The 13,851-nt window shown below is 40.2% G+C and overlaps 1 protein-coding gene across 2 annotated transcripts in view; it reads right to left on the minus strand.

Moving 5' to 3' along the window:
* The window catches only part of LOC127629872 (beta-secretase 2-like), a 39,543-nt gene that overhangs the window by 715 nt on the left and 24,977 nt on the right, over positions 1 to 13,851 (minus strand). The window contains exons 5-8 of one of the 2 annotated variants that reach the window (XM_052107155.1): positions 10,513 to 10,647; positions 6,225 to 6,326; positions 3,301 to 3,450; positions 89 to 257 (exon numbers count right to left, since the gene is read on the minus strand). In XM_052107155.1, the coding sequence (XP_051963115.1) occupies positions 89 to 257; positions 3,301 to 3,450; positions 6,225 to 6,326; positions 10,513 to 10,647 (556 nt within the window). The remainder of the gene's footprint in view (positions 1 to 88; positions 258 to 3,300; positions 3,451 to 6,224; positions 6,327 to 10,512; positions 10,648 to 13,851) is intronic. The other variant, XM_052107156.1, reaches the window with a different exon arrangement.

The raw sequence follows: 13,851 nt of genomic DNA on the forward strand, positions 1-13,851 counted from the left end.
AGTTTTGGGGCTTAAGGTCAAATAACAAAATGTAAAGAACAGAATATAAGTAACATAATAATCTGTAGACACCCTTGAATCCACCTACCTGCACAGGTGCTAACTGCAAAGCCCACCCTCTTTTGTGCACGGTCAAAGATGACATAGAATCCTTCCATCACAGTGGCTCCAATAACTAAGCCGTTGGCTGAAGGGGAGATCCCAAAACGGAAACAGTCCAATGTGCCATCGATATCTGTGACTGGCTGGATGTACAGCTGACAAGGAAAAATGTGTTTGCTGTTAAGAGAATACATTACATGGCCAAAAGTACGAGGACAACTCTTTTTAATTAACAGATTTGGCTATTCTACAGTATGTAATTATGTTTTAAAGAATTGTCTGCTTCAGTGTAGCTGTGGCAACTGTTTGGGGGAGGCCAGTTACTATTAAGGCAGTTAAATATAACAAAATATTATAATTTAATGAATTGTTTGTGGAATGCTTTAAAACAGCCTTTTTTATTTGCTCTACCTTTTCATTTCTGACAAGCTGAAAAGTGTCCAAAACCCCTTTTTTTAAGACACTCCCCCTCTGAAACTAGATGGCTGCCGGTGAGGGCACGTGTTTGGTGAGACATTGTCTGTGTTCAAAACCTGAAAATTCTGCCTTTGCAGGTTGTATACAGAGGCAGGCAAAACCAGTCAATTGCCAATGTTTAAGTCACAAAAGTGTGAGGTGATGCCCAACTCGCAGCCACACAAATGTCTTGAACTTAAATGCCCCAAAAATGTGCCCATGAGGTAGATATGCCTTTGGTAGAATGAGCTCTCAAGCCCTCTGTAGTTCGAAACCCCATGCTATAATAACTATTATGACCTACACTACCCATTGAGATAGGCACTGTCATGATATGGGTCTGCCTGAAACTAAAAGCCAATTACTTCTTAATGCCTTCACTCTTTCCATATACAATTGTAAAATACAAACTAGACACAGACGGTGATACCAGTCATCTTCTGATTAGGAAAAAGGCAGTAGGTGACAATCCAGTAAGTCCACTTGCTTACAGCTGAGCGCAGAGTCGCTCACCTTAGGTACAAATGCTGGCGTCGTCTAAAGCATCACTCTTGAAAAATTCTACAGCAAAGCTCATACAAAAATTATGAAACGGTAAAGCATGGAGTTCTTTGTAGTCGTCAGAGCCAATAACAATGGTGCTTTTTGCAAGAAGCTTTAATTCTACAGATTAAATACTAAGAAAGTGCATTCAGGACCACAGACATATCCCCATGATGGAACTAGTAGTTTTGACACCCTGTTTAAATGCTGAGTGCCCCTCATAAACCTGCAAACAAGTGGATATACTGACCCATTGTATTTGAGTCAGTTCCCACATGACAGGCCTAGATGGCCAGGAGATAAACTTTGACGGTGGAAAAGGCTCTGCCCTTATTCATAAATTCCTGAAGAAGCACTGTTGCTCAAACTCACTCTATTTCCGATTGTATGCGAAGCACGTTGAGGCAGCCCTCATGCTCTGAATTGTTTCAATCACCCTTGAGTATAAACCTGTGATGCTCAAATTTAGCTACTCGGTCCAGGACAGGGTGAAATATTTCCCCCTGCAATAGTGAAAGCAAGTCCCTGAATAGCAGGAGGGACCAGGGCTGGATGAACTGGAGTTGAATTATCTCTGCCATAGTATTGTCACGATACCAAAATATCAGTAGTCGGTACCGATACCAGTGAAATTTCACAGTTCTTTATACCAATTTCGATACAACAGCAAAAATATTCCAATAAGGTAACGTGCTTTTGAACACACTTCAATAGCCTATTTAAAGTTAAATTTCAATTTAAATAATACATTAAAAGTAATTAATGATTTCCTCAAGTGTTTCTCAGTTCAGTATGCATTGTGTTTTTAAGCAGGACCCAACTAAATTAGTTTTTATTTTTTTATTTTATTTAATATTACTACAGTGAATATTACATTTTACTATACAGTTGTAATATATTTGTTTCAATTTCAGGCATCTAGTTTTTTTTTAATCGTGCTTTTTTATGTGTAGATTGACAGAAGCTTTTTTTTTTATTCTGATGGAAAAATTGTTTGATACACGGCCAAATGCGATCATTAAAGCGCAAATACTTTGATTTAATTATATAAATATATAGTCTACATGTGCTTCACATGGGATTAGGGCTCTGTTTTTTTTTTTATCTCATACAAATGATTGTGAATGGTTGAATATCTATGACAGTGGAGTTCCCAGTGTATGAGTGGTCTGTTTCACACATTCATTTAAAGCTCATGAAGCATGAATGCAGACTAAGATTGCAGCATTTCGCAGTTTAATAATCACACTAGGACATATCAAGAGTTTAATTTGATTAATTGTGCATTTCAGTGTAAAAGGAGTAACAAAGCAAACGTTCAAATAAATGTGTAAGCATTTAAAAGCAGCTGTGTGTCCATCTGACAGCACACTGGGTCCTAATTGAGTCAGTGCTCGGTACAATTGCACAAACATTGGTATCAGGCTGTTTTTTACGGTTGGTATTTAGGGCTGTACATCCCCAGTTCCTCTATCTTATGCATATCCAACCTATAGAAACCTTTAACAGGCTCTATGGGAAAACTCTATGGGGAAAAGGCTTGTTCTAAAAATCTCCAAATAAATCTTCTTCCCTGTCCCCCGCCAAAGGGGCAGAGTCAAAGAGGAGAGGCTGATCGAGGAGATCTCCATTATTTGACACCATGACCCACATCCTCCTTTCCAAAACTCACTGTACGAACCGGGAATAGTGCGGGCAACACTGGGGATTAGCAAGTGCAGCCAACGTATGTCTGATACCCAAAGAGGTCATAAATAACAGGTGGGAATCCTCAAGCTAGATCAAAGATCCACAAATGCACGGACGGGATGGATAATTTCTCTTCGCGCCACTGCTTATTGAGTTTGCTATTGCCATTACCAAAAACTTGAGCTCCAGAACACAGAGCCAGTTCACCACAATGTGCCACTGGATTCTGTGTTAATCACCGGATCTCTCCTTAATGTGCCAATCTGCCACACCACCACAATATGCAGAAGAGGGTAAGTAGCTATAACATCTCAAAACTCCACAGAAAAATTTAAACTGTCCTTGACGCGATGGTTTATGCCAAAAATCTGAGGAGGCATCATACACAAAATGTTGCTTGTTAAATCATTGACTGATTGGGCAATGAGGCAGTTATCTGACACATTTTAAAACCAAATGATCAAATCTGGAAGTTCTGAGCTCTACACTACAGCCATATTTGGTTCTTACCTGTGGCAGAATGGAGATGCGGAATGACTGGCTGCTGTTTGTTGCTCTGAGGTAAATTGAGAGTTTAGGAAAAAGCCTCCATGGTGGCTCCCCTCTCATCCAGCACACAAGTTTGGTGCCATCAAAGAATCCAGCAGAAAAGTCTTGAATCTAGAAGAGAGGGCAGAGTTAGTAAAAAGTGTTCAAGGTTTGGCTGGTTAGTATTGGTTGTTTAGACCTGTTGGTAAATGCTGTAACTACTCTATCTGCGCACAAAAAGTATTTTTCTTCATTGATGGTCTTTCAAAAGTAGCCATGTATTCTGATTAGGGCTGTCGATTTAACACGTTAATTCAGTGCGATTAATTTTACTTGAATAACGCGTTAAAATTATTAACGCAATTAATCGCAATGCCCGCAATGATATGGAAGATTCCTGAGAAATTCAAGCTTTTAGTACCACCTGTTTACTCCAGAGGGCAGTAAGTGAAACTCCAGGTGTGTGGCAATGCACAGTTTATACAGTGAAGAAAACACCCTTGAGCAGCAGAACAACACAGACATGCGTTACGTTCTTGCGTTCAAAACACTTGATGGAGCGCAAATCCGAACTAAGGGATCTCATTATGTAAGTATTAAACTATATTTAACTTAAAACAAAAATTGATGTTTATGACGCAACGCACACGAGACGCTTCACAAGCATGTCTGACGCAGGTGTAAATTGACTAAACAAGCCCTCATAATAAATCTCGAACTGACTGACAAATTCACTTGTGAAATGGATTGCTGTGAACTGTATGCCAATGATTGACTTATGATCAATAATATGGTAGTAAACAATATGTTGTATTCTAAAGCTGCTTTTTATATTGTCTTATCAATGATGAACTCTTCTGCTACAAGAATGTAATGCATCAATTTTTATTTTTATTATATATATATATATATATATATATATATTGTGCTTTTATTTTTAATATTTAAAGATAACTATGTATAATTATTTCATCATTATATATTGAATTATATTTATATGAGGGGCTTTCTCAGAAAATATTTTTATATGCGATTAAATGCGATTAGTCGCGATTAATTAATCGGGACACCATGTCATTAATTTGATTAAAAATGTTAATTGATTGACAGCCCTAATTCTGATGAAATAAAATTGTTCCCTCTTAATTATTCTTATTTTTTGGGGAGAAAAAAAAAATCCTCATCTTTCCATCATGCATTCTTTTATGTCTGTCTACTGTATTTGCACTGCTTAATGTAGAAAATAGTGTGTTCTTAAGTGCTTCTTTCTTGAAAATAATCTTTAAGGAAAAGTTTCAGCACCATATTGATTAAAAACAGGATTATCACAAATTAATCAAATTAACACAATTGTCTGTTCTCATTTTATTTTTGTAATTTATTGTATCACTGTTATTTAGCAGAGGTCAGATTCTCTTTTTCAAGGTACTGTTGTAATGATGTAAAAAGTATGCTAAAGAAAATAAATAAATATAGCATATTATAGCATATATTCAAGTTAAATAGATAGTCCAAGATTTTTACTTTAGTTCATGATGAATCATAAGAACACATCTTTAACTATCTGTTTTATTGTATCTGCAACACATTGTGAACATCATTGAATGGAAATAATGATAGGAAAAAAATAACTTTGGTTTGCATTAACTACACATTACTACATGTACATCATTATATCAAAACATCAGCAGCATTTTAGACATCAGACGATGTTCAACTATGCGTAGGAAGCATTGTAGGGTATTGTAAATGAAATGCAATGAATAATAATTAATGAATGATGGTGAATATGAAATGAGGAATGTGCATGTCATGATAACTGTAAAAGGATTTACGGGTCTCGCCCAAAACCAACTGGATTGCTTCTAAATGTTGTGAACTCCAGTGGTTTAATCCATGTCTTCTGAAGCAATCCAGTTGGTTTCGGGTGAGAACAGACCAAAATATAACTCCTTCACTGTACATCTTGACAGCAGTCTCCATGGTGATTTCAAGCTTGATTCCACTTCCTATAGCGCCGTCTAGTGCTCTGCACGTGCGTCAACATCTGGAAGGTGTTATTGAGCTTGAAATCATGATCGCCAAGGAGCCTGCTGTCCAGATATATAGTGAAAACGGAGTTATATTTTGGTCTGTTCTCACCTAAAAACAATTGGATCGCTTCAGAAGATATTGATTAAACCACTGGAGTCACATGAATTACTTTTATGTTGACTATATCTCCTTTTTGGAGCATCAAAGGCCTGATCACCATTCACTTGCATTGTATGGATTTACAGAGCTGAGATATTGTACTAAAAATATTTGTGTGTGTTCAGCAGAAGAAAGAAAGTCTTACACATCTGAGATGGCATGTAGGTGAGTAAACAATGAGAGAATTTTCAGTTTTGGTTGAACTATCCCTTTAATCATCACTTTGAAGTGAAGCGCTGCAAACAACAATCATGTTTGGAGTGGCATACTACCAATACTACTCTTATTGCTGCTGTCATATCATATCACTTGCACAGGGTGAGTAAATGATGAGAGAATTTTCATTTTCTAATCCTTTAACACTTGTGTTGGAGTGCGTTAATGCCCTGATATGAGATTTGTTGATGTGGCCTCACAATTGCTGTAGCAAAGTGCTAAGCCACTTGGTGCTTTTTTAGTGCATTTCTAATTTTATACTGTTTAAGTCTTTGTTTGGAAAATGTTAATAAAGAATTATTGCTAAATAATACTGTTTAGATTTCTTTCCTAAGAAGAACATTTGTGCATTTTGACAGGAAAAGCTGTATATAGAGTCAAATCCCAGCACTTTCAAAATCTGCAATTAATCATGATTAAATCTGAAAAATCATGCAACATTTCAATCCACTAACAGCACTAATAAAAAAATGTATCTGCAATTAGGAAGGTCATACCAATGATGTTAGCATAATGGCCTCCACCACAGCACTGAACACATTTGCAGGTAGTTGCAATAGAGTTGTCCCGCTGTCCACAATGGCTTTATCTGAGTTATACTGGAAGAAAAAAGGGAGACACAATTCGGTCAAAGCCTTCATCAAACAAAAAGCAATCCTTGCTGCTCTATGGATGTAAAATCATTGCATTACAATTACATTGGTTTTCAAACTGGGAGGCGTTCCTCCCCAGGAGAGTGCCAGAGCATGTCAGGGGAGGCGTGGAGTAAAATCAAGATACATAAATACAATAAAAATGTATTGCCAAGATAAATGAAAATTACTTGCTTAATGGACCATAGTACAGCTTAATAGAGTGTAGCTTTATAGCATTAAAATACTATTAAATGCCTTGAACAAATGTATATCATGCAAGAGCACACCTATGTAGCCTACTGGTTGCGCAAGCACGAATCAGTCTGCTCACATGCGGATTTCCTTCGTTCTCGCACAAAATTGAACGCGCTCTCTCAAATGTATGCTGCTCTATGAAATCTCCCTGCTCTCGCTTATAAAAGTGTGTGTACGCTCAAAACGTGTACTGTGCACTCACAAATCTATATTCTAAATATATTTATATCTCTGCCTCTGTTCATCCATCATGTCATGTCCATTGTTACAAATTCAATATGATATCGGGTCGATGTGTCTTCATGCGTTTGTGACGTACAGTTTCACATATAGACGGACACTGGCTCATGTGATGCAAGTTTATCACAAATATATCCATTGACAATATTCATAGGTGTTAATCATGCATGTATAATGTATTGCCAAATGAGTCTGTCAGACTGAATTTAAGGCATCATTGGTGAATTGCTCCAATGCCTGAAATATGATGAATTTTGCTAATATATCAATAGAGTGAAAAACCTGATAAAACTTCAATTAAGTGGCCAGAATATACTGCTGTTTTTTTGTGGAAGAAAGATATTTCTCATCCTCCAGGTGAGAGCAGCTCGCCTCATGGCCAGTCTGTTTACTGCCTCGATCCCCCCGAGCTGGATGATGCGTTCACCGCTGCATCGTAGAGCGTTCCATCGTCTGACGCGGAAGACTCAACTGGACTGGCATGCCCAATCTGAGGCCAACATACTTGCCCAGGCCGCCATCAGTTTGGGGTTGGACTGGAACACTCTGTCCTCTGCACAGCTTTCACGGCTAGACGATTGGTTCCTCGGGTCCCACCGGTTCCTTTCTTCTCGGAGGTGCATGATGAGCTGACGATGTCATGGAGGGCACCTTTCACTGCCTGCAACCGACCTCCTTGCTCATCCGCTCTCACTACGACGGTGTGGCAACCCACGGGTACTCGGAGGTCCTCCAGGTGGACAGAGCAGTTGCGTTCCATTTGTGTCCCGAGAACGCCTCCACCAGGCGGGATCACCCGGTGCTCCCCTCCAAGGCCTGTAGGATGACATCATAACTGACCGCCAAAGCCTACAGCGCCACTGGACAGGCCATGGGACATGCCATGGCTCTCCTGCAAGTTCTCCAGGTCAAGGCACTCAAAGATCTGCACCTGGGTAGTCCCGACCCCGATGAGCTGCAGGAACTGCGCTCTGCCACTGACCTCACTCTCAGAGCCAAGAAGGTCACAGGGCCCTTTACTGGCCCACCCGGACCTGGTTCTCGGAACTTATGCTCCTCACGACAGCACCTCCCTGGAAAATTCCCCTGAGGATGGACCTTCTTTCTCAGGGATGGGGCACCCTCTGGCACCCGTGCCCAGACCTCTGGAACCTCCACATCTGGCCCCTGGACGGGACGTGCAAGATCTAAGACGCTCATTCACGAATTGGTGTTTTTCCTGAGCCGAAGACCCGCAGAGATGCGCAGTTCGGTCAGTACTTTCATTCCTGCAGGAGAGGCTGGAGGGGAGTCTGTCCCCCTCCACCTTGAAGGTGAATGTAGCTGCTATCGCAGCCCACCACAACGCAGTAGATGGCAAGTCCTTGGGTAAGCATGACTTGATTATCAGGTTCCTTAGAGGCGCCCGGAGACTGAATCCTCCCCGGCAAAGCCTGTTCCACTCCTGGGATCTCTCAGTGGTTGTCACAGGCCTTCAAGGAACCCCCTTCGAGCCGCTGGGTCGTTGACGCCATCTCACTGGCCTATCAGACCCAGGCCGACAAGAAGTGTGGCATCCTCGTGGGCACTGGCCAATGGCACCTCCCTAGCAGACATCTGCAGAGCAGCAGGCTAGGCAATGCATTTGCAAGATTTTACAATGTCAGGGTTGAGTTGGTCTCATCCCATATTTTGGCAGGTCCGAGCTGGGAGAACTCAGTAATGCGGCACAACCGACCGGATGTTCCGCTTGCACACAGCGCCCTTCACCAAGTTGATCCAGTGCGCCTTCTCTCCCAGGTTAGCCACTAAGCGTCGCTTCCTGGATGTTCTCCTCAATAGCCTTCTGTCCTGCGAATTCAGTGGAGCAATTCGTGTCCAGACCCACTACGAGCCACAGGTGCTCTGTACTGGGGTAGGGCTCCACAGGCATAGTTCTCTCCTCAGGCAACTCCCCGTGATGTATTTTCCACAGTACAGTACACCTGTCGGCGGACCCGCGTCTCCCTTGGGCAGTGCCACCGACCCCGGTCACCATATTTGTAGAGCTCCCCCTCATTAGGCAGGATCTACCACCACGCTGCTCCCACGTACGGTTTCACAACCCTCATGGTGTATTTGCCACATGCTACCTCCCCCCTAGCCTGGGCAGGATGTGGCCTCCACAGGGTATTTTCCCCCTGAAAGAATAGGACCTGGAAAGACCACCTTCCCTGACACATTTCATAGCATTAAGATATTCCAAGCCGCTTCACACTCTATGCGAGAGACATAGAGAGAGAAAAGGCTGCGGCTGCAGGGCTTGCTCCCATGCTAGTCATGTAGCACCTGTTGCCCTCTCAGGGGTGCTGGGAACCTAAGGTCTGTATATGACATTTTTTGGGGGCGTTGGGGAGGGTTACGTGCAGCCGATATAGTTTCCTCGCAGCAGCCTGCTTGCTCCTGTCTCAGCAGTTCCCGTAACACAGACTAGTGCGTGGCGCTTTTGAATGGGACCCCTTGTGTCACTTGTGACACAACATTGAGTGAGTGACAGAGGGGTTATTCATATACATTTCAAAATAAGAGTTAAAAATAAGTAGAAAACACAATAACAACCTGACAGACAATGCTTCTGTATTGACTTATTAAAAAACATTTTTTTTTGTTGGTATAATTCCCTCATACATTGCGATCTATATTACCTGAATATGTTTGTAAAGTTTAGAGTGATTCTGGACTGTGAACTGTATTTTCTTCGTCTCCTCAATCAGGAGCGAGATGCTTTAGTGTTTCATGTGATCTCATGTTATGTTAAATAAGATCAACTGACTGTTCGACAATGAAAATTTTTGTCAACTATTTTTTATTGTCGACTTTGTTGATAAAATCGACGAATCATTTCAGCCCTACTGTCAAGCAGAGGTGGAAACGTCAAAATTTGGGGCTGTTTCTCTCTTACAATGGTGTCATTGAGCTTGTCTTAATTGATGAAATTGTAAACTCTGAAATGTTCAGAGGATTTGTGGAAAAAAGTGTCCAAAAACTTTTTAGGGCTACTGTACAATCTCACTGAGCAGATCTGGAGCTGGGTAGGAGGAGGGTTTCAGAGAAAAACAACTCTTGTGGCATGCTGCAGTGAAAACCGTTTATCTGCATACATCTGAGCAATGTAAATGTTAGGCAAAGAGAGAGTATGCTAGTTGATTGACTAACAGATGTTCAAAAGACCTATCAGCTTACTCCATGTAAAGTTTCATGACTGAACTTCAATCATGAATATTGTCAACTTAGTTGATAAAAAAAAAACAACAAAAAAAAACAAGTGCCATTTATTTTATAAATAGCACACCCATCAAGCCAAATATTTCACTATAAGAACTTATATTCCATCTCATTCAAAACTAAGACAAAAATGTATTTGGACACTTTCAGGAATATGTCCATAGATAATGTGATAAACTACACCTGTGATTACTCTGCTAGGACACCTGTATGAACTTGAGAAAATTGACTTCATATATCTACAAAAAAAAAAAAGAAAAAAAAACTCTTGACAATTCTGAGAAAAGCTCTAGCATCATTTGAGTTTGATATTTTGTTACCTAATAAATTATTTTTGGGAATACGGTATAGTGAAATTAATTGAAAATCATATTTTTTTATTTGTAATGTGTAAATGGTCAATTTTGTGTACCTCTTTGCAGTCCAGGTTTAAATTTTGGTCTCCAACTTCAAGCTTCAAGACTTCTACCTGGTAAAACCACTCTTCTAGGACTGGGGTGTACCACACTGAACCCTGGTACAGAGTTGGTTCAATCCCTCCCATGATCTGAAATAGCACAACAAAATCAATTTGTAAAATGATTCAAGCATATCAACTTTATTTTCTATATAGTAAGACAATCCCAATCCCTATTGTACAAACATTCACCAGATCTGAACCCATATAATAATATAATAGAGCAAAATAAATGTAAATTACTGTAATTAAAGTAAATAAAATACAAAATCTGAACACATTTCAGATATGAGAAATATATATAAAAGCAGAGTAAGTATATTGCACATAGAGGTCAACCGATATTTTGTTTTTGCTAATTAATTGGTGCTGATAGCTATTTTTAGATCTATCCATTATCAACAGAAATTAATGCAGATTTTCTTCCTCTGGGCAGAATTGGAGGGTTCTGTTGTATGATTCACAGGTTAAATATAAACAATCATTGACACTGTGGTGATTTGTTGTGTTTATAGCTTCATTGACAATGTTGTATTCCAATTGTCTTTTTTTTCACAGAACAACCTACTCAACAGACATTAGTCTGGCTTAAAAAAAGAACAAACAATGTAGACTGCCCTCTTGTCAGTAGCTGAAATCCTGTGACTGTTGAGAGCTAATTCCAAATCATCTGTCTTAATTTTCCTTAACCAGACTGCTGCTTTTAACACAATGAACAACCAGATCCCCTCCTAGGTCCAGGGCGTAAGGGGCGGCAGCTTTCACTGAGCAGCTCGGCTTCCCTGGATGGGCACATGGCGGGTGAGAGGGATGGCAGCCGCGACGCATGCTTCAATCCTCAGCGAGATATCCAACTTATGCTGAGAATTTTCGGGGAGTGGGTTGAAGGCACATCTAATTTGTGCTGGAACCCTACCTGTTCCATTTCTGGACCTGTGAGGACACGAGTCCCCTGCACAGGGGACTAGGCTAGCCTCTTGAGGAGAGACTCCCTCTGCATTTAAAGGCAGAAGTGATGAGGCTCTTTATTATGCTTTGCCAAACGGGGATAGTCGCGCTCCTCTCTCCTGGCCTCTACAGTTGTGGGTCTGACAGAACAGCCCTCTGAAGAATCAGGGCGATGATGATCAAAGGAAGGGGTGTGCCATTCAGTCACCTACATTAATGCCAACCAGGACATCCCAGAACCTGGGAGTGGTGGTTGATGACCAGCTTGATTTCACAGCCCACATCTCATCAACTGCCCGGTTTTCAGGTTCGCGATGTCTGAAAATGCTGTGCAGCTTCTGGTCCAAGCGCTAGTTATTTCAAATCTAGACTGGACTACAGTAATGCTCTGATGTCTGGCCTCCCAGCAAGCACGATTAAACCCCTGCAGATGAGTATAGACAGAATATAGCAGCGCATCTGGTCTTCAATCAACCAAAGAGGGCTCACGTCATCCCCCTCTTGATTTTACTCCACTGCATACCTATCTGTCGGCATTAAATTCAAGGCTTGATTTTGGCCTTCAAGACAGCCAATGGAACAGCACCCTCTTCAACTTACTCCTCCGTGTCCCTACTTGTTCTCTGCGGCCAATGAATGGGCAGCGCCTGGTGGTTCCATCATGACGAGGCACAAAGTCCATTTCACGATCATTCACTTTCTCTGTTCCTCTGTGTTGGAATGAGTTTCCAACCTCCACCCGATATGCTGAAACCATCTCAACATCAAGGAAACAGCTGAAAACACATCTCTTCTGTGAGCACTTAACTAGTCCATACTAATGGCACTTACTATAATTATTTAATAAAATTATTCAATATTGATGACAAATGGCAGTATATATTTACAGTATATCCTCATGTTAATTTTGTTATTTTGATTAGATAATCATAATGTTCTAATTTGAAGCAAGTACATGCACAGACAAATGTGAGTATACAGCAATGTGCCCTGTGAGCACATACATCACGTCTCCAACTTCATATCTGGTAAAGTCATCTTATGAATGTAAGTACAAATATTACTGTTTATGAATTACTGTAAAACTGGATTAATGCATTATTAATATGAGGACACTGAATGAACATAATTTAACAATTATTTATATAACCATCACTCATTGTTGATTCAAGTTGTTTCTGAACCAGAAACCAGAAACATTGAGCATGATCTCTTACTCTGCAATAAATTAAATGGCATCTACGCTTACATCTTTTTATTTGTTTCCCTGTCTCAACCTCGGGACTCCTATCCTGGATCCAGCACCATTCCTGCTTCATGTTGGACTCCACTGCTACATGTCGCAGAATGATGATGACTAAATGCAGCCGGTGCCATCCAAACATCACTTCAATCTATTATGACGGACTTCAGAGGATGAAATGATGCCAACTCCAACCTGCATCACCTCGGTCTATAGATGGACTACGATCTTGAAATGGAATGCATAGACTAACTATTGCCAACAAAAGCCTTCATCAGCCAATTAACAAGGACAATTGCATCTATGTGAACTTCTGCAATTAATCAAGATGGACTTCAAAGACTTTGGTCATTAATCTTACAGTTCAAACACAATCGATGTTTAATCACTGACCCTTAACACTTAGTTTAATAATTTTAAACCATGATTTTAACTATACATAATTAATATTTACATTACATTCAAAATGTTAGCCAGAGGGGAACTGGCCCCCAAAGTGAGTCTGGTTTCTCCCAAGGTTATTTTTCTCCATTAATCAACATCTTATGGAGTTTTGTGTTCCTAGCCACAGTCGCCTACAGCTTGCTCACTGGGGTTATTAATACAATTATCATTTAATTATTTTTAAACACTATTAAAAATCGTATTTTATCGAAATTACACAATGATGATTAATCGACTTTATAGACATTACAGTTTTATCGTCTGTTAATGCTGATATTCTGTAAAGCTGCTTTGAAACGATGTGTGTTGTGAAAGGCGCTATACAAATAAAATTGACTTGACTTGACTTGATAGATGATGTCCCTAAAGAAAAGGAAAAAAATCCCCAGTTATCGACCTCTTCCACCACCTCAGTTATCGTGCAGGAAAAATGCAGTATCGGTTGACATCAAATTCTGTGCTTTTCAAACATGCAATCTAAAGTAAAGAAAAAAATCTGAATATTGGATGAAGCAAAAAGACTGAAAACAAATCATTAGACAATCTAAAAATATTGACTGAGAACTGGCCATTTGATCAATTAAGAAGCTAGCTGGGCCGGATTATCCCATTGGATATTTAGGGTGTTCTCAGCAATTTAGGGTGTTCTCAGATGAACC

This window comes from Xyrauchen texanus, chromosome 36 (genome assembly GCF_025860055.1).
Source record: "Xyrauchen texanus isolate HMW12.3.18 chromosome 36, RBS_HiC_50CHRs, whole genome shotgun sequence".
NCBI lineage: Eukaryota > Metazoa > Chordata > Actinopteri > Cypriniformes > Catostomidae > Xyrauchen > Xyrauchen texanus.